This window comes from Canis lupus, chromosome 14 (genome assembly GCF_048164855.1).
Source record: "Canis lupus baileyi chromosome 14, mCanLup2.hap1, whole genome shotgun sequence".
NCBI classification, from domain to species: Eukaryota; Metazoa; Chordata; class Mammalia; order Carnivora; family Canidae; genus Canis; species Canis lupus.
The window spans coordinates 37,152,656-37,180,318 of record NC_132851.1 but is presented as its reverse complement, the minus strand read 5'-3'; the positions used below and the strand labels follow the sequence as shown (position 1 = coordinate 37,180,318).

Below are 27,663 nucleotides of genomic sequence, written 5' to 3'. Positions count from 1 at the left end.
CTGTGCAAGGAGCCCTGGCTCAGGACACTGCTTGGTGGCCGCGCCTTCTGTGCCGGAAGAGCAGGGAGAAAAAGCCGAGGCAGCCAGGCCCGCTAGACGGCTGCTTGCAGTGAGAGGCTCCTGCAGCACAGCAGGTTCGTGGCTGTGTGTGCACGTGTGTCAGGAGGATGCTTGCCCTTAGGTGAGATGTGCTTTCAACGTCATGCCTTCTTTTCCATTAAAAAAATAGGGGCAGCCCCCATAGTGCAGCGGTTTAGCACCACCTGCAGCCCAAGGCGTGATCCTGGAGACCCTGGATCGAGTCCCACATCAGGCTCTCTGTATGATGCCTGCTTCTCTCTCTGCCTCTCTCTCTCTGTCTCTATGAATAAATAAAAAAATAAAACGGTGGTGGCAACCTGCCTTTGGGTGGTCACGGCTCTGGCGGGATTGTGAGGTGGCCTGTGCAGGTGCCCCCACCCCCCCGTCACGAGTGCAGATCACACTCCCCAGAGTTGAGCGGCAGCGCTGGGAATGGCAGTGTGTGCGTGACATCGAGCCCCCCAGCTCATGTGTCCTGGCAAGGGTGTAGGTAAATGAGGTGGTTTCTGGCCACCTCAGAAACTAATTGAACCATGCAACTCAAAGGGAGGGGGAAAGGGGATCCCTCATTTTGAGTCAGACAGCTGTGCAAAGTAGTGGGGTTCCTGCTGAGGTAGTGCCATGGGGCACATTTATAAACAGGTGGAAATAGGTCTTCTAAGTTTTTTTTTTTCTTTTATGCACTTTCAGTATGAGTTCCCTTTATCTAGGATATAAACCCAAATTATGGGTTTAATCTTGTACTTTAAATACAAGATTTACCCACTTGCTGACAGCAATGCAGAAGAGCATGATGAGTTTCGAGGTAAGGATGTCTGAGTTTATATGCTGCCTGGTGGGGTGCCCTTGGGCAAGTCCCAGGGACTAGCAGGCACCAAGGGGTTCCCCAGGGCAGGGCCTGGTGGCTGCTGTACTTGCTGGCACTGGCAGGTGGGATTGTGGCTGCCCGTCCTACAGGTGATGGAACGTCTCCTCCAAGCCGGGTACCAGCCACTCCACCTGCTTGCATCTGTGGGGCTGTGGACCAGGGGCTTAAAATACACATGGGAATCGTAACAGACCCGCCTCGAGTCTTGAATTGGGCAAATTTTTAAATCTCTCCGGTTGTCTGCTACATGGGGTACTGACTGTGCTTACATCTCAGTTTTTATAAACTTCGAAAAACCTCGAAAAGAGAAAAAGAAGAGTAAACACCCATGTGTCCTCCTCCCAGATTTTTGTTCATGGTTGCTTTTGTCGGTTTTTAAAGAATACTCTATTATTATTTTTCTAATAATAAGTGTAATGTGTTTTAAAAAATTAGAGCCATGAAGAAGGGCAGGAAGATCAGTTGTAATGTGACCACTTGGAAATAATCACTGTTGATATTTTCTTTTATGAGGCTTCCGTAAGTTTCCCATTGCTACATGGAATGTGTGTGTGTATAAATATGGGACAAATAGGCTGTCATCAGACACCATTTTGGCGCTTCCTCCCTCTTAACCAGATAGGATGTCTTCCCGCGTGATGGCTGCAGCCACGCGGTGTCCGTGACTCAGTGCGGCAGACTCTCCACTAGTGAACGTTCAGATCATCCTCTGTCTTTTGTTTCAGAGGATGAATGCTCTGTGTATAGCTGTCTGGGTGTTTTAGGTTAAATGCCTACATATTGAGTTACTCTCAAAGGGCACGTGATTTTTTCTTTTCTTTTTTTTCTTTTCTTTTTTTATTTTTATTTTTATTTTTTTTTAGGGCACGTGATTTTAAAAGATTTTTTTTGAAATAATACCTTCAAGACCATCGAGCTTAAATGAGAGTGATCATTTTTTCCAAGCTCTTGTAAATGTCAGGCAAAAAAATTATTTACAATTGTAATTCACATTTTTCCAACTGAGGGCTGGATATATTTTCTGTTTGTTGGCAACTGGTATTTCCTACACATACTCCCAGGCATGTTTGATGCTCATTTTCCTGTTGGAGTTTTAAATTCTTATTAATTTATATAAACTGAGTATGTCCAGGTTTATATTTCAGGTTTGTGAATTTATTGTCATAAGCTTTTCTGAATTTGTTGGGCAATTAGAGAAGCTTTAAAAATATTATGTAGTCAGACTCCTTTTTTGTGACCCTTGCATTTTGGCTCTGAGAAAGAAAGCATTCAGCCTCCCAAATTATAATAGATTATTAAATTTTAAAGTATTTCCTTGGGGCACCTGGGTGGCTCAGTCGGTTAAGCGTCTGCCTTTGGCTCAGGTCATGATCAGGGTTCTGGGATTGAGTCCCACGTCGGGTTCCCTGCTCAGCAGGGAGTCTGCTGCTCCCTCTCTCTCTGCTCTTCCCCTGGCTCGTGCCCTCTCTCTCTCTCTTTCTTTTTCAAGTAAATAAATAAAATCTTTAAAAAGTATTTCCTTGGATGTCTTTGTTTCATTTAGAGATGTTAGCTATTACAATTTGTATCCATTTGGAATTTGTTTTGTCATAAGATGTGAGGGAGCTCACCTGAATTTTTCGCTCAGATATTCAGAGTTGTTCCTACTGTCCCTTCTCTCCAATCCCAGGATTGAAATGTCACCGTAGCCCACCCCAAACTGTCCTCACGGCTGTTCCCTTGGGATTCTCCGCCTGCCCTCCTCTGAGGATGGGGACGCAGTAGGTGCTCAGTTAACGCTGCACGAGTGGAATCACGCAGAGTTGGCGTAGATGAAATGCCTGGCACGGGGCGGGCACGCTACACTGTCAGACCTCTGTTGAGTGGCAGCTGCTGTTGTGCGCTGAGAGCTAACTGAATGAATTTGGGAGGCCTGCAGTATCGTGCAGTTAGGTCACCACCTCTTTTTAAAAAATCATTTGGTTTAAAATACCCACTATCTCAAAAGGACTTGAGGCAGCTTGGCCTGGTGGCAGAGCTCCTGTGCTCTGGTGGCAACGAGACCTGCATGGAGCCCAGCTGTGCCTGTTACGTAGCCTTCCCAGCATCCCATCTGTAAACTGGGGGTCACTGGTGCCTGACCCAGGATGGGGAGTGAAGAGAAGGTGCGCGTGGAGGTTTCTGCAGCGTGCATGGTGCACCAGTGGTCCCATTACTTCCTGAAGTATGATGGGGGAGCTTGAGCTCATACACACACAAGAAAGGGTAATTACACACTCTCTGTTGGTGTCGAGAGGTGTCGTTGGTAACCAGGATGGATTCGTTACTGTCACAGAGCACGAAATTTTGAACTTTTTGCTTAAGAAAGATGGGAACAGGAAAGCGGTAGGTTAGATTCTTGTATGTTTGGGGTGACAAAGAGGATTTAGGTTCTTGGAGAAAAAGATGTTTCTATATGGGAGATGTCATGGGAACTCTTCTGTAGGGGAGGTTGGTGGATTCCATGGGCCATGTTGGTGGAGGGCTCTGCTGGAAACAGCCTCGGCTCTGCAGTCTGGTGGCCTGGCCCCAAGTCCCCCTCCAGGGAGCCCGGGTTACTGTTGGCGAAGTGAAGACAGCTCCCGTCCGGGAGGGTGGATGTGAGGATAGATGAGGAGGTGTCTGGAGTGCGCCCAGAGTATATAGGAGATGCTTGATAAATTCAGGTTTTTTCGTTGAAATGGTGGAGACGGCTTACAGAAGGTGGTCATTCATAGTCTTCACTCGGAAGCTTCGCAGGTTTTTTTTGCGCTGTAAAACTTTGGCATTGAGTTACACAAATGAAGGTGTTTCTAGTGAGAGTGAATGTGATGCTGAGATACTCTTTTTAGTCATCTGTCTGTTCATCCATTCATTCAACAGTTGCCCAAAAACCAGACATAATCCCTGCCCTGGCCATGCTTCCATTCTAGTAGGAGAGGCAGATACTCGTCAGAGAACCACTAAATAGAGAGTCAGACCTGGTAAGCGCCGTGGAGAAGTGAGAGGGAGATGGGCTACAGGGTAGTTGGGGAGCTCTAGTGAAGTGCTTACTGTTGAGGAGCTCTTGAAGGAACCAGTGGGGGGGGGTGCTCACACCAACCGGTTGGGGAACCTCTCGGGGAACCTCTCGGTGGGAGGTGATTTACATCTTACAGGTAGCTAATTCCTCGGATTTATCACAGTATTTGTGATATTGTTGACTAAAGACAGGTGGGATTGGGTCAGAGGGGATTATCTTTGACGTGGGGGGAAAGTTTGTTAAAACAATTTTTATGGGAAAACTTTATTTTTACAGATGACAGGGGTGACTTTGGGGGCCATTCCTCAAAGAAAGCGCTTTAAATGATGGAGATTCACAGAAGCCTATTTAAAAATCCCTCGTGGGTGAAGTTCTTTGAGGTTTGCAGTGAAGATAGAGAATAATCTTGTTAGTCACTGGCAGGAGGCTGGTTGGATGTTTGTTTTGTAATTGATCCCGAACTGTACATATGTGTCATATATTCTTATGCATGCTATATTGCTCACTCAAATGAGGTTAAAATATTTTTGAAGTATTACTCATTCAACCACAAAAGTTGAGCGAGGTAGCTTAGTGGCAGTCCCCCTGCCAACTTGGCTTGCCTTGCCTCCCCACCTTCCGCCTTGGGCACCTGCCAGGACCACACCCTCCCCCGGGAGCACCTGCCTGGCCCCCCACCTTGTCCCCTCAGGCCCCTTCCCCCCACGCAGGGTGACTGGCTCCTCCCTCTCCCCATTACCTCCCAGGGCTAGTTCTTCGGGTGTTGCCAAGAACCAGGCAGCGACAGATTGGAATTTCCCAGAGGGTTTTTACCAAGAGAGGAAGAAATGAAAAGCCTTACAGGAACTGTGGTCTGCATGAAGGTGACACATTTCTAGAGAACAGCTCTGTGACTCCATGGTTGGCTTCTTTCCTCGCAGTGCTGTCTGTCCTTCCCCCACCTTGTGCCAGGAGCCCGCCCAGGGTTTTGTCTGGGTTCTTCTGTCTCTCCGCCTCCTCATTCAGAGTGGGAGGTGCTGAGCAAAGCTGCCCAGGGGTGAAGAGCAGAAGTGAGTGCCTCCCTGGGGTGTGGGCACATCCCCCTGTGGGAGAAGGGGCCTCGGTGCTGGTCTGCGTGGGCCTTGGAGTGTTTTCTGAGCCCACTGCTTGTGGGCTAACATTTACTGCCTCGCTGAAGCACCCCAGTGGGGCCACCTGAGTGCTGAGTGCAGGTGCCTGGCTAGAGTGCTGAGAATGGGGTTCCTCCTAAGGATGCTCCTGCACACCTGCCAGCCTCGACCCACCTCTGGGACTCCGTCATGGCCCATTTTTCTTTCTTTTTTTTTTTTTTTTTTTTTATTCATGAGAGACACACAGAGAGAGGCAGAGACACAGGCAGAGAGAGAAGCAGGCTCTCTGCGGGGAGCCTGATGCGGGACTCGATCCCAGGACCCCAGCATCACAACCTGAGCCAAAGGCAGATGCTCAACCTCTGAGCCACCCGGGCGTCCCTCATTTTACTTTCTTTGCATCCTTGCAGACTTGAGGAGCTCAAGCTGAGTTGAGCCCGCGGAGGTGGGGGGACGGTGCCGGCAGCGACCTGGTGTCTGGACCAGGCCGCGTCCAGCGGGGCGCTTCCCCACTCGGCGGTGCCGCCTGAACCGGATATGACAGTAAAAGCTCCTCGTCTTGGCATTTATTTGACCAGACAAAAATCCGTCTCTCTGGGAACTCAGGCGAGGTTTGGTTTGGGTTTTGTTTCTTGTGTTTCGGTTGGCTCCTGGTCCCAGTTGGCTCGCCGGTCGCCCAGGTCTATCGCAGGTTCCGCAGACAGTGTGCAGTTCTGTTCCGTCTCCAGCTGACACGAGCAGATGCTCCTGTGCGTCCTTGGCGCTCCGTCCGGAGAATGCCTCCATTCACTCCACCGGAAAGGCCGCCGTGAGCGTGTGTGACGTGGCCCAGTTGGCTCGGGGGGCCGCGAGCGAGGCTGCCCGTGTGGGCACCGGGTGGATCCGCTCCGTGGCCACCGGATGTCCCCTCGCAGCAGGGGAGTCCCACTCCGCCAGCACCTGCACCTGCTCCAGGCCGGGCCCCAGCGCGGTCGGAACCTTCCTGCCCACTTCCACCCCGTGGTGAAAGCCAAGGTGCCACGGTGCACGGACCCGCGTGGCGGTCCTGCTCGGCCGCTGCCTGGCCGGGGACCCCGACAGGCCCCCAGGCAACAGCTTCTGTTGCCTCCGCGGGGGGTGTCCAGAAGCAGAAAGGAGCAGTGGCCCAGCCGGGCCGCGTGGTGGCCTGGAAGGGCCGCTCAGCCTGGAGCTGTATTTGTCACTCTTTCTTGCCCCCATAGCTTCTGGCTGAAACCCAAGTTCTGAAAGCAAACTAGAGGGCATGTGATGTTGAATCTAAAGCTCACTTCGAGGTTCTGGAAGGAGCTTGACACTGGCTTCGTGGTGTTTGGTGGCCAATCTTTGGTGTCCCAGCCCCACTGAGGCCCAGGGGCCGATGGGCCAGGCTCCCCCCCCCGCCCGGGGCATGTGCCAGCCCCATGGCCGGCGCGGGCAGCAGCGCAGCCAGGTGCCTGCAGAGCCTGGCCCCGGGTTCGCTTGCCAGTGACCAGAGCTGCCTGATGGCAGAGCCGCACTCTGCGCTTATTTAATGACTCCGCGATGGAGATTTTTCTTTCTTTTTTTTTTAAGAATTTATTTTTTAATATTTATTTTTAAAAATATTTAATTTATTTATTCATGAGACACACACAGAGAGAGAGAGAGAGAGAGAGGCAGAGACACAGGCAGAGGGAGAAACAGGCTCCATGCAGGGAGCCCGACACGGGACTGGATCCTGGGTCTCCAGGATCAGGCCCTGGGCTGAAGGCAGGTGCTAAACCGCTGAGCCACCCGGACTGCCCACTGAGGAACATTTAAGTCACCCAGGGTGAAGAGTCACGCAGGTCTTTGTTTCTGAAGATACTAGACTCAGACTTGGGGAAGCAGTGGGGGCGGGGTGGGGACAGGAGGTCCCATGCTCCCCCTCCCACTGCTGGAGCCCCCAGACCTCCGCCCGGAGCCAGGCTCAGGGTCCGTGACTCAGAGCAGGTTTTGAGGGGAAAGGGTGAGTACCCCTCTCCCCTTGGTTTCCAGGGTGACTTCGGACCCCAAATTCTGCTATTTATCATATGTCATCTGTGGCCAGTGATGTTGCTCTCGGCCTGGTGGCGTAAGCGGGTGCCGAGACGTTTGCGTTTGTCCTGGTGGCACGGCCGACAGGCAGGCAGCGGAGGTGGGGGGGGGGCCGCCGTGAGCCAGCTGCTGCCCGGTAGAGCCCAGGCCAAACAGGTGGCACAGGTTTCTGAAAAATCCAGTTCCGTGTGCTCGTGTGTTTAGAAAACAGCAGAGACAGGAGCTTCTCTGAACCATTGTGCTTGTGCAGAGCGCGGCCTGCTTTCTGTGCTGGTTCCAGGGGGCCTCGCCTGGCTGCCCTCCCCGCCCCCGGCCCCCGAGTTACTCCCGGGTGAATAGACCTGTGAGGTCCTGAGGCTGAGTGTAGGTTTGGTCCTGGGCCACAGGTGGGCTCCCGTTTCCAGCCCAGGGCCGTGCTGTGAGGCCTCAGCAGGATGTCGGGTTCCCAGCTCGGAGCCCCTGCCTGGTAGCAGCCTGCGTGATGAGCCTGGAGCGGTTGTCATGGCAGCCGGTAAATCATGAGCTCACATCACACCAGGGACAGGCGCTTGTGGGGCCGTCAGCCTTGGAGACAGCCCCGTGTCCCGGCCTGCGGGCCCGCCCTGCCCGGGGACCATCACGCCCGCCCACCGGCCGCACCGCCACGGAAACCGGGCAGGTTTTGTGACGTTATCGGGAAGGGAGACACCGTCCTGTCTGCTTAGAGACGAGGCCACCCTGTCCCCTGAGAGCAGACGGCTCTCGTGCGGTTGGGGTCACGAGCCCCTCTGCCCGTCTGCTGAAGGGTATGGATGGATCCTTCTCCTGAACCATGTTTTTCAAGGCACGGAATGAAATGCAGAGGATGACGAGGAAAGCTGGTCATGTTGAAATATGGTCAGCAGAATAACAAACGTTATCACATTTAGTAATAGCAGTGGGTCTAGTAAATATCGTGATTTTGAAGCAGCCGTCAGGTTAAAGACCTTGTATTTGTTTATTTGAGAGAAAGAGGGAAAGAGTGGCTGTGAGCTGGGTGAGGGGCAGAGGGGGAGGGAGAGAACCCCAGGCTGACTCCCAGCAGAGTGCAGAGCCTGACGCGGGGCTTGAACCCGTGGCCCAGAGATCACAACCTGAGTTAAAACCAAAAGTCGGGCGCCCAACTGACTGAGCCACCCGGTGCCCCAAAGTAGCAGTGACTTTAAACCCACTTTGCGCTTTTAACAGCCACCATGTGACAAGAGAGTCGCTGTGTTTTCCCCACCTTGTAGGTATAGATACTGATGTGGCTGGTCGTCCGTGTTCATAATGGAAAGGAGCGCTGCGTTTCACTTAGGGGTCAGTCCAAGTTCACAGACCTTCCGACTTGGCTGCGTGGGTCCTGAGCTGAGACCTCCTGCCTCAGGGTGCCCCATGTCCTCCCTCCCCAAGCCGAGGCGTCTCACGTCCTCACATGGTAGGCAGGGCATTGGCCCAGGACATTCGACCTGGTCAGGACTGGTCCTGGGGATGCTTGGTGGCAGGACTTGGACCTCAGGAAGCCAGACCACCTGCCCAGATGAAGGCCACAGTAGAGGGGCAGGCAGGACAGGGAGATGTGCATGCAGTCCTGGCAGCAGCTCCATGGGCTCTAGACTCGCTCACCACGTGTGGGGTGTGCAGCTGCATCCTGGGCAGGGATGGGTTTTGAGCTCATATGTTTCTCAAGGAAGCCAGGACATCAAAAAGAGAAAAAAATCACAGAACGCTGGTGTAAAGGTCTAGGGAAGGTGGTGGGGCTGGGGCAGGGGGCTAGGAATCGGGGGTGGTGCCTCCTGCCTGTTGGCCTGGCCTCCCGGATCCTTTCACTGGGCGTGTGGATGGCTCCTGGCTAGGTGCCAAGGCCGACAGAGCTGTGTCCTGAGGGGCACTCATCGTGGTCACCCGGACACCAGGCAGGTGACGGGAACAAAGCATGGAGCTTGATGGAGCCCAGGGCACCCGAGGCCTGGTTTGCTGTGTGGGGGACCAGGAGATGCAGGTCCCCAGATGGCGTACATGGCCAGGAGGCCTCTGACTCGTTGGGCAGAGTAGCTGGGAGGGCAGAGATGATGGTGGACTGTGGTGGGCAGGCGTGCAGACCGGGAAGGGCTCGGCAGCAGCCCGGGGGCCCTGTAAGCGCCCATCCTGTAGATCTTGAGGCCCGGATTCTGGGCTCAGGACCCCAGTCCTGTTGCTGCACACCTGCCTCTCAGATCCTGTGCAACTTGGGGGCAGGGTCTGTGCCTGGCCCGGGTCCCTGCCTACAGCCTGGGTCGGATTTACAAGATTAATTGGTCAGCAAGTCAATTGTTCTAGAGGCTGGGAGCCTGGAGCCCGAGCCAGCGAGGGGTGAGGATGGATCTGGACGGCTGAGTTTTCCGTGTGCGGGTGGAGGGTGGGCAGGAGAGCAACAGCGAGAAGGCAGCGATGGTGGGCTGCGTGGGAGCCACGTGGCAGGTGCTGTGGCGGGTGGTCCAACGTGCACTGAGCCCTCAGGCTGGCCCTGTGCTTCCCCTCCAAGGATGTAGCTAGATGTGTTCCTACGTGGGTCTTCAGCACAGCATTTAATTTTTAAAGTGAAAATTTGGAAACCACCAAAATGCATCAGCAGGAGATGGCTCAGTGAGTAATGCGGTCATTAAAGATTCATTGTGGAGAATTGCATAATATGATGTTAAATGGAAGCAGCCAGGGATAAATCTGCATAATTCCATGTCAGCACGTGTGCACATGCTGCGTGTCATGTGTGTATGTAGAAGTCTGACATTTTAACAGGGATTATCTCAGGTGGCATTACAGGGCAACTTTTATTTTCTTTGTATTTTTCTGTATTTTCTGTAATAAGCGTGTGTTTTGAGACAGTCACCCAGCCTGTGTCCACCATCACAGGCAGGGAAGCCAGACACCTGCGTTCAGTGGGCTCCCACCCCCAGGTAGTGCTTTAGAAAGTGCTCTGTGCTCTGGCCATTGAAGAAGGCAGGTGAGGGGTGGGCCATCCCCGGTGGCCCCTACCCACAAGCCCTCGGTTTTCTGTTATGGCCTTAACAAGATGACACGTGAGTGAGATTTTCTGGAAGGGAGCCGCTGTCCTCCTGGAGGGGCTCTGCTGTGCATGAGGTTGCCCGCCGTCCTGGGCCCCACGCTCCTTGGTGCCCTCCCGCCCTCTCCTCCTGGGAGCCTGTGCTCTGCTCCTGCTGCAGGGCTCGTCTGTACAGTGAATGGGCCAGAACATCTCTTTGGATCCTCGGTTCTGTGACCTCCCGATTCCAGGTGGGAGGGAGGAGGGGTGATCGTATGGGTTGAAGTTGTGGATTTAAGCCTGAACCACAGGCTTCTCTGTAGGGTGAGGGCATCACTCCCACGGGGGCCTGAAACTGGTTTGTGCTGAAACCGCAGGATCTGCACTGTAGGCCCCGGCCGGGCCCCCCTGCAGCGCGCCCAGAAGTGCCTGCGGGGCCGTTCCCATGTGCCTGTCAGGTGCCTGGAGGTGTCACAGCAGAGTCCATCGCCGTCCTGGGTGCTCCTTGGCCTTAGGCCTACCTGCTGGGGGTACTTCGATGGCCTGGGGCCCGGGAACTTCCCAGCACTGCTCAGATGGCTCCCCAGGGACCCACCCGAGACTAGGGGCCCCAGCTTCTCTGCCTGGCTTGCCTGTCTTCACGCAGGGCTCTGAGTCTGTAGCCCCTGCAACACCAAAGGTAGTAAGTTGGGTATAAGCAAGAGCCCAAGAGAAAGTTTGCAGGGTTGCTGTTGGCACTTGTCATCGTGCAGCACCTCCCGCCCCCTCCCAGGGCACCTGCCCGTGTGAGAACCTCCGCAGGCCTTCACTCTCCTCTTCTGGTCACCCCAGTTTCTTATCCTGTGTGCCAGCTCTTCCCTTACTTGGGGGGGGGGGGCGGTGCTGGGACCAGAGTCCCACCCTGGCCAGGGGGCTGCCGGGAGAGGGTGTGTGGGGGCAGGGCTCACAGCCTGCTCTGGGACCCTCCTCTGAAAAGTCGGTGAACAGTCCAGGCCCTGTGGGGTGGATTTGGCAGGAGGAGCAGTGCTGTCCCCCAGGAGCCTCGCGTAGAACGCAGGGAGGGCTCGCCTTCCATGGCGTCTGTGAAAAAACACCTAACTTCCCGGTTGCTGTGACCCAGTTACTCATACAGGAAGTTGATTACTCATTCACTATGTTTCCCTTTCACTGATTGAGATGTGGCTCTAAAAATGGAATTTTTAAGCACATGTGCTGAGTTATCAGCAGCAGTTCCGCAAACACTCATGGTCTCTGTTAGCTGACGCCGTGTTAGACGCGCGGACTCCCTGCCCTCTGGACTCGCTCAGGCCGGGGATTGGGGATCGGGGGCACCGACTGAGGGGCTGTGCTGGAGCGGCCTGGGCTGGTGACTCCCCTCCCTCGGCTGAGGTCTCTTCCAGCTCTGACCATCCAGCGTTCCTGGATGGATGAGGAAGGGGGGGTTGCCTTCCCAGTCCCAAGGGCCTTGCGCCCCAGCGCAGGGGGAAGACTGACACAGACACAGCGGGAAGTATGTTCCCAACAGAACCATGTGCTGAGTGGCCCGGGGATGGGGACAGCACGGGGACACAGGCCTAGACCTCAGGCATAGTTATCATGAGAAGATGGGAGCTGGGTGTCTCGGTGAAGGATGGAGAAGACAGGAGAACCTGGAAGGTGGGAGGGTGGCCTGGCCTGGCACGGGCTGGTGGTGTGGCCACAGCTGGAGGGGACACGGGGTCTTACTTCAGGGCCGGGGTTTGGGGCCAGGTCCCCGCCGAGCAGCTCGGTGATGTCTATCTCCAGTGAGGCCTTCCCAGATCCTCCTCTTGGGCTGTTACTCGGGCTGTCACTCCTTTAGCAGATGTTGATGGCACCCGTGCCCGGGGAGGCCGAGTCAAGGACCCCCATCTCCGCGGCACTCGCTGGCCCAGCTCCCTGCCCGGGGCACTCGGGGTGTGGTGTGCTCCCCGTCTCCCCTTCCCTCCCCAGTGCTCTCCCCCATGGCACACGCACCCCTTCGGTGCAGGTGCATGGAGGGCAGGCGGGGACAGCTGCTCTCTAGGCGATACTGAAATTAATTCTCAGAGTCATCTGTGCTAACCCCGATGAAGGTGTGTGTGCTGTTCAGTGCTTGGTTTTCATCTCGGAGCATTATCTATGTGACGGGGCCACGAGCTAACGGTCCCGTGAGAATGGCCGTCCCTCCGCATGTCATTCTGTCCCTTTGTCACGTGCTCCTGAGCACGTGCACCTGTTCCAAATCTTCTCCGATGCTTGGTTCGTGAGCCCTGCTTGTCTTGGCCGTTTACACCTGCGATCAGCTCCCTGCGAAGTATAAGGACGAATCCAGGATCTCCCCAAGGAGATCCTCTGTGGTAGGAGAGTTTCCTTTCCGAGGACATAAAACTGCTGAGGACTCTCGGCTCTGCTTGGAAAACTGGTAGAGCTTTAATCGTGATTATGTATTCCACACGCCTTCCCACGAGCTGTCAGTATTTTCATTATTAAAAGATAGAAGCGAGGAAGAAATGTCTTGTGAAGTCACATATTTCATGAATGTATTACCATTGTGTTTTCCCATTGCTTTTATTAATACAGGTTAGTAACGCAAACCGTGGACAGTTTCCCTTGTTTCCCACGGTGGGGCTTCTAGAAGCGATAGGCATCATGGAGACAGGAGCAGTAGGCGCAGCCAGAGAAATGGGCCGCGCGGATCTGTGCCAATGGTTAGATTTTAGGAAGGTAAACTCAAGTGCTTCTCGCTGGGGACAGAGGGCTGCTGACGGGCGGGAGGAAGCCTCGGCTCCGAAACGGGCACCCCAGCTCGCTGCTCCTGTCAGGCCTTGGACGGCTTCACTCTTCAGGGGCAGCGTCTTGGCTGCAGCTGTGATACACGGTGAAGAAACCGGAAAGCTGGGCAGCCCCGGTGGCTTAGTGGTTTGGCGCTGCCTTTGGCCCAGGGCCTGACCCTGGAGACCCGGGATCGAGCCCCATATCAGGCTCCCTGCACGGAGCCTGCTTCTCCCTCTGCCTGTGTCTCTGCACCACCCCCCCCCCCACCGTGTCTCTAATAAATACATTTTTAAAAATCTTAAAAAAAAAAAAAAAAAACTGGGAAGCCCTTCCGTGTGGATAGTGCTCTGGTTCCTGAAAGGGGCCGTGGGGGGCTAGATGCCCGTGTCTCTGTGGCTGGACCTTTCCTGGGGCGCAGTTGTAACATCTGTGGTTCACCTGGGTTTCCATTTTTGCAAGATTCCTCTGGCTGGTTAGACATCTGCCTGAGAGCAGGGACCGCGTGCTAGTGGGCGCTCCTGGGGGAGCCAGCCGAGCTGGACGGTGGCGTCCACTCCTGGCCATGAAGGATGGAGAGTGACCTGCGCTTACGAGAAACAAAGGTGCCTAATCCATTTGATGACGTGCACTCAGACGCTGTCCTGGGAGGAGGTGCCTGAGCTGCCTGAGATCCTTGGACCCGGACAGTACCCAGCACATAAGGGGCACATGAGTGTGCTTGTCTACGGGGCGGTGTGTTGTGTCTGAGGCTGTAAATACGGCATCTATTGTAGTAGCCCAGTGAGACGGACCTGAAGGCTTCCAGATGGTACAACTCAGTGAGATTAATAACCTTTAAAGTGCGTTCATTTTTTCATAGAAAACAAAACAAAAAACTAACTGGGGGACTCTTGAGTTTTTCTAGGTCAGAAATGCAGTAAAAACAGCTTCAATTATTTTTAGTAGTGTACTTTTGTTTCCAGTAAATGTCAGTAGGGATTGAAGTACATGGGATTTCTTTTTTTAAATGAGGAGGATTTTTTTTTTTAAAGACATGAGGAAAAATTAAGAGTATTCTGTTATTGGAAAAATATTTAATTTTTTTTCCCCTAAGCCACAGTTTGAACTTTGCTAATAGAAGTACCAAAAACTTGAGTTGGGATGAAGTTTCTTTCTGCTGTCTATGGTGTGTGTGGGGGTGGGGGGTGGATACATTACATTCCTTGATTAAATTAATGGCTTAGATAGGAATGCAGGAAGGCCCCGCCTTGGCCCCTTTAATCGAGTGTGAGTCGTACCCCTTCCGTCTTGCCTTCTGATAATTCACACTGCCCCATCTTCCCAGTCTCTCATGTGCAAAGAAAGAACAGCAGTGTACATAGCACATACACAACCAGTGAGTCACTACAGTGCATTTTAAGTAAAGAACTGGCTGGGTGCTGAGGCACCTCCTTTGTGGAAATGTGGTATTGGTGGGTTGCAGAGAGGGGGGTGAGTTGTGGTTTCCAGGAGCGGGGAGATTGCATGGATAGTGGAGTGCTCGTGTTGACCTGAGCACAGCTGTCTGCAGCCCTGAATAGGGGCTGGTGTGTAGGAAGTGGCACTCGGGGCGAGGTGTGCGCGTGAGCATTGGTGTTCCGAAGGCTCGGGTTCCTGACTCTTGAGGTCGCAAACATCTTCCTCCCTGACTTCGGTGGTCAGGGAGGTGGCAAAGGACCCTTCCGGAGTGACTTGGGCAGCTTTCCCGTACGTGTCTGAGCCTCAGCTTCCACAGGTATGAGTGGAAAGAGGTTGACCCGATGTCTGTGGGCTCCTGCTGTGCGTCAGGTGCTCTCAGACAGACCCCAGTGCCAGCAGATCTTCTTCAAGTTGCTCGCTCAGATCCAGCTGGGGAGTCAGCCGAACGGGATTACAGCACAGTGTAGCAGATCGGTCCTGAAAGTGTGACTAAAGGCAGCCAGAGAATGGAGTAAGGGGCTGCGACGAGTGAAGGCTGGCCCTTGGGATTGAGGAGGTCTTGGTGTGATGGAGGACAAGGCTGAGGCCTGTTGTGCACACATCAGGGTCGACTGTTAGAGCCGGGTGGGGGGGCGGGGGCAGCCATGGAGGTACTTGCACGGGGTGAGATCACACTCTGGCTTGGAGTGTGACAAGTGGCCGTCGGGGTTGGGGGTGCCTGGAAGCCAGGACCCCGTTAGGAGGCCTCCCTAACTGCCCGTGCAGGGTGAAAGGGGGACCCGAGCTGGGGTAGAGAGAGAGATGGATAAGAATGGGTGAATTTGAGAGGGAGCGGGTAAAATGAGGATCATTGTGCAGTTGGCTGTGAGGATCGTGGGGGAAGGGTCGTGATGGGTAGAGCATCGCCTCCCGGACAGGGTGGGGGGACGTGCCCGGGGGTGGGGGGAGCGGTTTAATTGTGGATGAAGTTCACCTGTCTGAGCCTCCAAGATGAAGGGGCTGGCGGAGCAAGGACAGGACTGAGGAAGGAGCAGTCAGAAAAAGGAGGGCATGGTGCAGTGTCATGCACCACCGAGGGACAGAGGGTCCCTTGAGCCTGGCATTTGGAGGTCAGAGGGGGGGCGGTCTCTGATGACACAGACTGGAGAGGGGTCGTAAGATTCAGGTTTTCCATGGAAACGTGTGAGCCCAGGAAGGAGGAGGAGGGACTGAGCCAGTGGGGGGCGGCGTGTGACAGCCAGAGCCCGGGAGAGCTGGGAAGGGGGGGCCCCCTGGGGGCGGCCCACGAGCCAGCGTGCCCTGGGAAAGCCGCCGTGTCCCGTGTAACGCGGTTCTCTTGGCCCTTGCAGTGCTCGCGCCTCCTGCGCCGCCGCCGCCGCCCATCCAAGGATATGCCTTCAAGCCTCCGCCCAGACCCGACTTCGGGACCTCCGGGAGAACAATCAAGTTACAGGCCAACTTCTTTGAAATGGACATTCCAAAAATTGACATCTATCATTATGAATTGGATATCAAGCCAGAGAAATGCCCAAGGAGAGTTAACAGGTATCTGTCCTTTTGTCCTTTATCGATCTCGATTGATTTATGTGGATAATCTATGCACACGAACCCCCCCATTTTAAACTAACCGATCCTTCCATCCCCAGCAGGTCCTGCCCACCCGGTTTGGTGGAAAATGTTGTGTGTGTTTCATTGTATCTTTTGAAAGATGTTCTGTGTGTTTCATTGTATCCCGATAACAGTCCTGATAACAGTCCTTAAGTGTGCAGCTCCCCCAGTTTTGACGGATAGTGTACAGGCTCCTCAACTTAGTACGCAGCCTCAGGCCCCCTTCATGGAGCCGGGCCCCAAGGCCAGTGCTCTGGCCCGTGTCACCGCCGATCTGTCCCCTGCTGGGGGCAGGGGCCCTGGAGGCTGGGACACCGAGGAGCCACACGGCCTGCGAGATCGTCTCCCCCCACCTGCTCCCCCGACCCAGCGTGCCGTTTTTGACATTGACTGGTATCGCTGGGTGTATTATTAATAGCTTCTTACTTCTGTTGCCGAGGAATATTTCATGATATGAATATTGCATAATTTATTTATCCATTCTCTAGCTGGGTGCCTGGGCTGCCTCGGCTTTGCCCTGATGAACAGAGCTGCTGCGGACATGGTCGTTCAAGTCTTTTTTGTGGCCATACGTTTTCACTTCTCTTAGAGACGTACTCAGGAGTGGAATTGCCGGATCGTGGGGTGGGTGTAGGTTTTGCGCGTGAGAAAGTGCCAGGGACTCGTCAGGGTGGCGGGACTGTCTCATCCCATCAGAGGTGCGAGGCCTGGTGCCGGAGGGTCAGTCTCGTTGATTTGTCCTGTTTCATGGTGTCTCTTGGTTTCTCTTTGTGGTTTTCTTTTTTCTTTTCTTTTCTTTTCTTTTCTTTTCTTTTCTTTTCTTTTCTTTTCTTTTCTTTTCTTTTCTTTTCTCTCTTTTTCTTTCCTCTCCTTTCTCCTTTCTGATTTATTTATTTATTTATTCATTCATTCATTCATGAGAGAGAGAGAGAGAGACAGGCAGAGACACAGGCAGAGGGAGAAGCAGACTCCATATGCAGGGAGCCCAACGCAGGACTTGACCCCGGGACTCCAGGATCGCGCCCTGGGCCAAAGGCAGGCGCCAAACCGCTGAGCCACCCAAGGATCCCCTCTTTGTGGTTTTAATTCTCACGTCCCCATAACTAGCACGTTGAGCACCTTTTCGTGTGCTTGTATCTGTAAGCCCGTTACGTTGACGCCTCACGTGGTATGGTCATGTTTCTGATAAAGTGTCTGTTGAAGTCTCTTCCTGACCTTGTCTCTTTGTTACTGATTTGTGGGAGTTTGTAGTGTATTTGACGTGCAAGTCTGTATTGGGATTGTTCTCACCTGGTTTGAGGCTCGCCACCCCACTATCGGAGTCGTGTCTGCTAACGAGCAGATTTTTATAATTTTGTTGACATCCAAACTATAAAATTTTGGAAATGTTTATCATATTGTGTGTTTTCTCTAAGAAATCCTTGCCTATCTGAAGGGTACAAGATCCTCCTTTTTTTCTTTAAGCGGAATTATAGTTTGGGCCTGTGTATCTGTATATATTTTTTTAAGATTTTATTTATTGACTAATGAGTGAGAGGGAGTGAGGGCATGTGCAGGCTGGGGAGGTGCAGACACAGAGAATCTCAAGCAGACTCTGCATTGAGCTCAGGGCCCGACATGGAGCTCAGGGTCATGACCCATGAGGTTGTGACCTGAGCCGAAACCAAGAGTTAGTGGCTTGCCTGACTGAGCCACCCAGGAGCCCCGGGCCTGTATGTTTAGGCCTGTGCTCCATCTTGGATTAATGTTTGTGTGTGGTGGGAGGTCCTAAGGGTCTATTCAGAAGATGTTTCTTTCCACATTGATTTACTGGGGCACCTTTGGCCGGGGAAGGATGGGTATCAATTGATTTTTATTGCTACCAGAAAGTTCCCTGGAAATGTTTTATTGCTTTGAAACTGCCGATCAGTTTGGGGAAAGTGGATGCTGTTGAATCTTCTGGTCCAAGCACATGGCTATGTTGTCCATTCATTAGGCCTACTTTTACTTCCTGTGGAACTTATACTTTTCAACATACAGGTCTTTCATTTTATTTACTCTTCAGTATGTTGTGTTCTTTGATGTTATTATAAATTGTATTTTAAAATTTCATGGTCCAGGAGGGACATTTTTCAGGAGGGAGTGGCTGCTAACGAGTTTGGGGTTTCTTTTTGAAGTGATGGCAAATGTTCTAAACTCACAGTGTGGTGCTCTGAGGGTGACAACCCTGTGAATACACTAAAATCATTCAGTTGTGCACTTTAAAGGTATTAGAAGATTTTTCATTATTTAACAAAGATGGTTTTATTTCTTTCCAGTTTCTAAGGCATTTTATTTATTTTTTACTTGTTTTGTTGCAGTGGCTAAGAAGTCCAGTATAAATAACGTTGAATATATGTAGCAAAAACAGACCTTGTTTCCACACTTCTGGAGGAATCATTCATTCCTTCACCTATAAAATATTCTGTTAGTTGTAGGATTTTCTTAGAGACCCTTTATCAGGCTGAGGGACTTCTCTCCCTAACTTGCTAAGAAGAGGGAACCCTGGGTGGCTCAGTGGTTGAGCGTCTGCCTTTGGCTCAGGTCATGATACGAGGTCCTGGGATCGACTCCCACATCGGGCTTCTTGCAGGGAGCCTGCTTCTCCCTCTGCCAGTGTCTCTGCCTCTCTCATGAATAAATAAATAAAATCTTAAATAATAATAATAATTTGCTGAGAAGTATCCTCATTGTTGAATAGGTGTTGAATTCTGTCAAATGCTTTCTCTGCATCTGTTAGGGGTGATCATGTAGTTCTTTTTCTTACCTCCTATTTTATTTTTAAAGATTTATTTGGGGAGGGGTGGGGCAGAGGGAGAAAGAGTCTCAAGCAGACTCTGTGCCGAGCATGGAGCCCAACATGAGGGTTGAACTCATGACCCTGAGCTTACAACCTGAGCAGAAACCAAGAATTGGACACCCAACCAACTGTGCCACTCCGACACCCCCTCCCACCTCCTATTAATGAGTCTCATATTACATTGATTTTTTAATGTTGAATTAGCTTGAGTTACTGAGAGTCATGATGTATTATTTCACACGCATCGTTAGTCATGATCAATTATTTTGATATCTTGCCAGTTTAATTTGTTAGCATTTTGTTGTCAATTTTTGTGTCTCTGATCCTGGGGGAGGAGGGGGTATGTGGCATTGTCACGTGTGCTGGGAGGTGCTCCTTCCTCCTCCAGGTTCTGAAAGAGGAAAGATAAAGATTGGTATAATTTCTTTTTTAATTGTTTGACTGAATTTGTCTTTGAAATCACTTGGACGTAGAGTTTTCTTCATACCATTAAATTTCTTTTTTTTTTTTTTTAATTTTTATTTATTTATGATAGTCACAGAGAGAGAGAGAGGCAGAGACACAGGCAGAGGGAGAAGCAGGCTTCATGCACCGGGAGCCCGATGTGGGATTCGATCCCGGGTCTCCAGGTCACGCCCTGGGCCAAAGGCAGGTGCCAAACCGCTGCACCACCCAGGGATCCCCCATTTAATTTCTTTATCAGCTATCAGGCTGTTCAGAATTTTGTGTCCGTTTGATAGTTTGCATCTTTCAAAGAGTTTATCTATTTCATCTAAGGAATGGATGAATAAAATATTGTGATAAAGAAGAATGGAAAACCAACACAAATGACTGAGAATTATTTCCCACATCTAGAGAATTACTATTTTTCAATTTTGATTAACTATATATAACATAAAACTTACCATTTTAACCATTTTTAAAATTGTGGTGTTGAGTTTACTGATTAAACCTGTTCATAGTGTCCCTCTTATATCTGTAGGACCTGTAGTGCAAACCCTGTTTCATTCCTGGTGTTTTCAGTTTGTGTCTTCTCTCTTTGCCTTGATCAGCTTTGCTGGAGGTTTGTTGATTATATTCTTCTATTCATAGAAACAGCTTTTTACTTATTTTGTTTTGTTTTGTTTTGTTGATTCCCCCGCCCCCGTCCATTTTTCTCTGATCCTTATTTCCCTCTTCATTTTGAGGTTAGATCATCAAATTTAAACCTTTCTACCTTTCCAGTCCATTTGTTTAAGGCTGTAAATTTCCCTCTGAACCTGGTTTTAGCTACAGCCCACAAGTTTTGATACATCTTAATTTTCATTCAAAATATTTTCTCATTTTCCTTGTGCATTCTTCTTTAATCAATTTTTTTGTTTTTAGAAATGTGTTCAAATTTTAACTCTTAGGATTTTGTTTGTTTTTTGATACCCTGTTGCCATTCATTGTTAATTTAATTCTTTTATGGTTAGAGAACATACTCTGTAAAATTTCAGTCTTTTGAAATTTATTGGGACTTATTTTATGGCTAAGCATGTGGTTTATCTTGTTGCATGTTATTCAGACACTTAAAAATAATGTGTATCCTGGGTTTGGTGGATATGGGGATTTATGAATAGTAAATGGAGTTGGTTGATAAGTGTTATTCCAACCCTTTATATCCATTGTCACTGTTTTTGTCCTGTGATGTGGATTTGTCTATTTCTCCCTTTAGTACTATTTTCATTTCATGTGTTTCAAAGCTCTGTTACTAGCTATACACATTCTTAGAGTTTTTTGTCTTCCATAATAAATTGACCCCTTAGGAACCTGGGTGGCTCAGTGGTTGATCATCTGCCTTCGTCTCAGGTCATGATCCCAGGATCAAGTCCCACATTGGGTGCCCTGCAGGGAGCCTGCTTCTCCCTCTGCCTGTGTCTGTGCCTCTTTCTGTTTCTCTCATGAATAAATAAGTAAAATATTTTTAAAAATAACAAATTGACCCCTTTATCACTAGGAAGTGTTCTCTGTATTTTGTAGTTGTTCTTGTTTGAAAAGCTTTTTCTAAGCCTGATTATTAACACAATCTCATAACCACTCTTAGGCTTCCTGTTTAGCTGATGTGTATCTTTGTACATACATGTACATTCAACCTGTGTGTGTATTTCAAGTATGTCCCTTGTGGATATCCTATAATGGGATGTATTTCTGGATTTTAATGGATGTGTTAGATTTGCTTAAATAAAATGTAAATTTAAATTAAATTATCTGTGGTTTGATTGAAGTCTTACCATCATACTGTTTTTAAGATCTCTGTATCTGTTTTTTATTCTTGTCTCTTCCCTTCTTCTTTTGGTCTCATCAGATGTTCTTTATTCCATTTATTCCCCCTACTAGTTTGTAAGTTTACCTCATTTTGCTTTATAAGTGATTGCTTTAGAGATGTCAATATTCATCGTTGACTTACCACAGTCTACTTAGGCACTGATACTGTAACTTCATATAAAATGTAAGAATTGATAGTAATGTACTTCTTCTTACCACTCTGTCCTTTTGCTATTGTTGTCATGTATTTTACTTCTATATACATCATAAATTCCGTGGTATAATGCTGTTATTTTAAAGAAATTAAGAAGATGGTCTGCTTACCCATATATGAACCCTGCCAAGTTCTCTGCTGCTGAGATGCGTGAAAATCCTTCAGGCTTTCTCATTGTGCAGGTTTGCTTGCGATGAATTCATCTAGCATTGTTTTTTGACATCTACAAATGTATTTCCTTCTTATTTTGGAAAGATATTTTTTGCTGGATATAGAATTCTAAATTTACATTTTTCTTCCCAACACCTTAGAGTTGTCATTATATCATCTTTTAATATTGTTATTTCTGATGAAATTTCAGTTTATTTTCTTATTGTACTTCCCCTATGTGTAATTTGTCATTTTTCCTCTGCATATTTTCTGTTTTAGTTTTGCTTTTCAGCAATTTGACTCTGATGTGCATAAGTGTGGTTTTCTTTGTAATTTTCATTCTTGGTGTTCATTAGTTTTTCTGGATTTGTATGCTGATGGTCTTTCATGAAATTTGGATGAAATGCTGGCTATCATTTCTTAAAATCTGGGGATCCCTGGGTGGCTCAGCGGTTTGGCGCCTGCCTTTGGCCCAGGGCGCAATCCTGGAGTCCTGGGATCAAGTCCCGCATCAGGCTCCTGGCATGGAGCCTGCTTCTCCCTCCTCCTGTGTCTCTGACTCTCTCTCTGTGTCTATCATAAATAAAAATAAATAAATAAATCTTTATTTTTTATTTTTTTTAAAGATTTATTTATTTATTTATTCAAAGGGAGAAAGAGAGGCAGAGACACAGGCAAAGGGAGAAGCAGGCTCCATGCAGGGAGCCCGACGCGGGACTCGATCCCGGGTCTCCAGGATCATGCCCTGAGCCAAAGGCAGTGCTAAATCGCTGTGCCACCAGGGCTACCCATAAATAAATCTTTAAAAAAAAAATCTTTTCTGCCTCATTTTCCCTTCTCTGGGATTGGAATTATGTGTATATTAGGCCACTTTTATATTGCCTTCAGGTCATGAGCCTGTGATTTTTAAAATGTCTTTTCCCTCTCTTTCTTCAGCTTGGATAATCTTCATTGATCTGTCTTCAAGATCACTTTATCCCCTCCAGTTCTTTCTGTTGTTGTTTCCAGTCTTGTGTGGTGATCATCTGATAATTGTTTTTCATTCAGATACTGTACTTTTCACTTCTAGATTTTGGATTTGGTTCTTTTTCATAGTTTACATTCTTTCCTGATATTCCCCATCTGTTCTCTCATTGTTCCCATATTTTTCTTTTTCCTTTTTAAAAGATTTTATTTATTTATCAGAGAGAGAGAGAGCATGAGCATGAAGAGGGGTAGAAGGAGAAGCAGACTCCCCACTGAGCAGGGAGCCTGAGGCAGGACTCCATCCTAGGACCCCAGGGTCATGACCTGACGTGAAGGCAGATGCCCAACTGACTGAGCCACCCAGGTGCCCCTCCCATCTTTTTATTAATGACCATGAATGTACTTAGAGTAATAGCATATGTATTATAGCAGTCCTTTCCTGCTAATTACAACATCTAGCTCATTTGGGGATCCGTTTCTATTGACAGGTTTTTCCTTAGATTATGAATGTCACCCTTTTGCTTCTTTACACACAGAGTAAATTTGTGTTGTTGTTGAACTTGGTATATGTTACATTGAGGGAGTCTGGCTTTTGTTGTCTTCTCTGCTACCCTGCTGCACAAATTCCTGCCTCTTCTGCAGGCCCTAAGTCCACTCCCTACCTTCTCAGTGTGGCAGGATGCTGCTCTCTGGTGCTCCTGCCCTCTGTGCTGTGGTTTGGAAACTGCTCCCTGGCAGAGTGGGTGCGTGGCTCACCTCAGGTGTTTCCCTTGCCTTAGTAACCACAGTCTTAAGCTGACTGTTTTTTCCGTACCAAAAAGCTATCTCATGTTTTCCCTGGTTGTGTAGTTAAAGCTAGAAGTCCAGTACTAATTACTTTGTCAGGGTCAGAAACAGAACTCTCAGTTGCGGTTTGAGAACTCAGATTGGTTATCCAGTTTGTGCTGGGGCCTTATGAAGTGCTCTTTGATGTAGTATTTTGTTTTTCCTGATTATAATCTTAAGAGAGAGAATGTTTGGGGATTCGATTGCCTTATCTATAAAACTAAACAGTTGGATTTGCTCAGTGTGACCAATATACATTGGTCCAGGCTCTTTTTTTTTTTAAATTAAGTTAAATTAAGTCTTATTTTATTTTATTTATTTGACAGAGAGGGAGTAGCAGGCTTCCTGCTGAGCAGGGAGCCTGATGTGGGGCTTGATCCCAGGACCCCGGGTCATGACCTGAGCCGAAGGCAGACGCTTCATGCACTGGACCACCCAAGCACCTCTGTTTATTTTTTTATGTAGACTCCATGCCCAATGTGGGGCTTGAACTCATAACCTTGAGATTAAGAGTCGTGTACTCGGGGATCCCTTGGTGGCTCAGCGGTTTAGCTGAGGTTTAGCCTTCCGCCCAGGGCGTGATCCTAGAGTCCCGGGATTGAGTCCCACATCGGACTCCCTGCATGGAGCCTGCTTCTCCCCCTACCTGGGTCTCTGCTTCTCTCTCTCTCTCTCTCTCTGTGTCTCTCATGAATAAATAAATAAAATCTTAAAAAAAAAAAAAAAAGAGTCACGTACTCTACCAACTGGGCCAGCCCAGTGTCCCCATCTAGGCTCTTTGGAGGGTGATTTGGTGTAAATATTAAAATAAAAATAGGATATGCCCTTTGATCCACCAATTCTACCAGTAAGTATTTATCCCAAAAAGGTGTAGCTCCAAAGAGGCAGAACTTGACGGTTATATGAGATCCTTTAAAATATGTGCTTACTAAGAAAACGAACTTCTGGAGGAAAGCTTTGCGCTCAAGTGTTTTCAACAGCTTTCTTTACTGACGGTCTCCCAGGCTTATAAGCTTTGAGATTGTCCATGAATGGCTTTGTTTGTTGCTGGGTTTCCCCAAGACAAACAAACGCCTGTGTGGATCTATGACTTAAATATACTCTTAGAGGTGGCATGAAGGCGTAGAGAAGCATGCACATTTTCTGGGCTTTTTATTGGTATTATGGCGGTTGGGCTCTTATTATGCCATCAACCACATTGTACAGGATGGTGGTGGTGTTTTGTGTTTTTTTTGTATGTTTTTTTGTTTTGGTTTTGGTTTTTGGTTTTGTTTTTTTTTTTTCCTCCATGAAGGAGACATGACTAAGGCTTTGTCATGTGGCAACAGAAAAAAAGCTCTGGCGATTAAAATGTGATGTCTTTATCTGACTGTACCGCCACATTCTACATTCTTGTTGTGGTTACATCTATAAGATTCTAAAGTTACCCAACATTTGGAGATTCCCTCGAGTCAAACAGTAAGTAATAAAGACAGGGTTTGAGCTGTGTCTTTGTGGCCAAGGCCAGCCCCCTTTACCAGCATGCCATGCTTCTCCCCCGGGTTTTGAGCCAACCTGAGAATCGCTTCCTACTTGTGTGAGCCCTCATAATTCTTTATTCTAGTATTACTCCTGATGGACTTCGGCTTAAGTCTAATCTCAAATTTGTCATCAATCAAAATAGTGTAGAAAAATGTTGGGGGACGCCTGGGTGGCTCAGTGGTTGAGCATCTGCCTTCGGCTCAGGGCGTGATCCTGGAGTCTCGGGATCGAGTCCCACATCGGGCTCCCTGTGTGGAGCCTGCTTCTCCCTCTGCCTGTGTCTCTGCCTCCCTCTTTGTGTCTCTCATGAACAAATAAATAAAATCTTTAAAAAAAAAAAAATGTTGGAAGTAAAGTTTTTGCCTTACCAAAACCCATATGCTAGCACTTTCACTTATCCCTCCCTCTTCCTACTTGACTAGCAACATGGCCAGCCAACATTTCTGAAACTTCCACTCATGAGGCGGGTACGGTGTGGGCAAGAGAGACACAGTTCGTGTCCCTAGTGGGTTGGAGAGGCCAGGCCAGCAACTGATAATATTCTTAAGTCTGAGCTGCTGGAGGGAAGCTCAGGGTAAACAGGAAGGCAGAGGAAGAGCACAGAGCTCATGCTGCGCCCCGTCCGCTGGGAGTGACTGTCAAGGCAGTCCTTAACATACCATCTCTTTACCTCTTTCTCCTTCCACGCTACGGTTTCTGTTACAGTAACGCCGGTGTCTTAATTCTGAGAGCCCAAAACCTTGTGCATGCGGTAGATGTTTCATAAGTTCAGCTGTGAAGCCTTGTGCAAAGCCGAGAGAAGAATGCCACCCGTATACCATATGATGTGTCACTGTGGGTCCTAGCCTAGGGTGCCCTCAATCTCTGGCCATACCATCCATCCTGTTCACCGAACTCCTGCTGTAGGATCGATTCAGTATAAGGCAGGGTACCTCTTCTCCAGACCCTTCCAGTGTCACTGTGGACGCAGAGATGGTGACACAGGAGAACCAGAGCGCAGCTCCAGTCTAGGTTGTGTGGGCCTCATCACCAGCACTAGGGAGCCTTCTCAGTGGGTCAAAATTAGCCGCACTCTGCTCAGAGCACAGGATGGGCTACAGAAAGAAGGAGGACTCCTTGTCTTTTTTTTTTTTTTTTGACTCCTTGTCTTTTGACAGTCCTTTCCTTCTAGTCCTCTCAAGCTCTGTCAGGTGACCCTAGGAGAACACTGCAGAAACGATCACTGTGCCCTGGGTGTGGGTGCAGGTGCGGGTGGGTGGCGGGGGGAGGGTGCAGGGCGGTACAGCAGGGCCGTGTTTTTACTGCTGTTTACTGCGGGCACTGCCCCCTGGAGGGATTGTACGTTGGTCAAGACTTTGTAGAACATGGTTTGGAGCATATGTTAAAATTAAAATAGTATGTATACCCTTTACTTCTAAGTATTTATCCCAAACAGAGATGTACAAGGATGTCTGATATTGTGATGGACAGAAAGAGAAACGATCTGCACGTCACTCGGGGAGTGGTTAAGTGAGCGTTCTGTGCAGTACGGTGCAGCTGCAGATAACAGCGAAGTGGGGCTTCACGGTGTGACCGCCAAGTCTGCGAACATAGCCCGGTCCTAAGTGGTTGGTTAATAGGGGCTACAGTACCTGATACGCTACCGTCTCTTAATGTCTCTCTTTCTCGACTTGATGGCCACTTTGTATCTAGTGACTAGGGAAGGTCTCAAAGACACCTAGAGGGAAAACAGTGAGCTCCAGAGCCCTGTGTTTGATGCCATATGTCTGAAAAATAATGATACACTGTATTTTTTTTATGCACCTACATATTTTTGTAAATGCATGCGTTTGGAAACGATCAAGTCACTTCTGAGAAGAGGATCGAGATGAGGATGTGGTCTAGGCAGACTTCCAGCATTATCTGTATCTGAAATTGATGGTGAGGATATAGTAACGCACAGCCTGTGTAGTTGGAAATTAGCAAAAGATTGCACTTACTTTTTAAATTAATTTATTGAGAAAGAGCTTGTGCACGCAAGCCAGGAGGGGCAGAGGGAGACGGGGAGAATCTCAAGCAGGCTCCCTGCTGAGCGTGGAGCCCGACTTGGGGCTTGATCCTCCCACGACCCTGAGATCATGACCTGAGCTGAAATCAAGAGTCTGATGCTTCACAGACTGAGCTGCCCAGGTGCCCCAAGACTGCATTTTCTTTTAAGTGAAAACTTGCCCAGAATTAGGGCAGAAGGGCAAAGCAAGCACGTAGGGGGTACGCCAGCCTGTATGGATTAGCACACATGTTCCGCTTACTGCGAGGTGGTTTTGCATCCTCCTTCTGCTGCCTAGTAACACATGGCCGGGTGCCTCTGTGTCCTCGGGCATAAAGGGAGATGATGGTGCCGGGCTGCGAGGCTGTGTCCCCAGGGTGACATGCCTAGCAGGTATTTTCATACGAGGACCACTCTGTAAGAGGCAAGTCTAGAAGGGTCTGCAGTGTGAGCACAGTCAGTCTTTGGGGGCTGTTGCCTTTGTCTGAAGTTAGGAGCAGAGCCTGAGGCTTGTGTTTCTCCCGCGGCTAAACTCGTGTAGTCCAGGAGCTTTGCTTTCCAGGGGTCAGACCCCATAGGAAGGAAGAACTGAACACAGGATCCCAACAGGTAACATGTCTCTGGGCAGTTCCTCCCAGAGGTCTCTCAGCGGGTGCTCAGGAGCAGCCGGCCAAGCCAAGGCCCTGGGGCTAGTGGTTAATGGGTGCAGGGATAAGAGAAAGTCCTGGAGCTGGACCGTGGTGACGGATGCACAGCAGCGTGCGTGCACCTGATGCCCCCGAACCGTACATGTAAAAACGTTTGAAGTGGCGGGTTTTCTGTTCCTCTACCACCATGAAAGCAGAGGGACAGAGAATAGGAAGGAAGGTCAGTCACTGGCCAGAGGGAG

General features: G+C 49.6%; 1 protein-coding gene across 3 annotated transcripts in view; it reads left to right on the top strand.

Moving 5' to 3' along the window:
* AGO2 (argonaute RISC catalytic component 2) overlaps window positions 1-27,663 on the top strand; it is a 111,736-nt gene that overhangs the window by 35,247 nt on the left and 48,826 nt on the right. The window contains exons 1-2 of one of the 3 annotated variants that reach the window (XM_072774635.1): window positions 14,856-14,871; window positions 15,710-15,905. In XM_072774635.1, the coding sequence (XP_072630736.1) occupies window position 14,871; window positions 15,710-15,905 (197 nt within the window). In that variant the 5' untranslated portion in view covers window positions 14,856-14,870. Of the gene's footprint in view, window positions 1-14,855; window positions 14,872-15,709; window positions 15,906-24,663; window positions 24,686-27,663 lie in introns of those variants that run through there. The other 2 variants (XM_072774634.1, XM_072774636.1) reach the window with 2 other exon arrangements.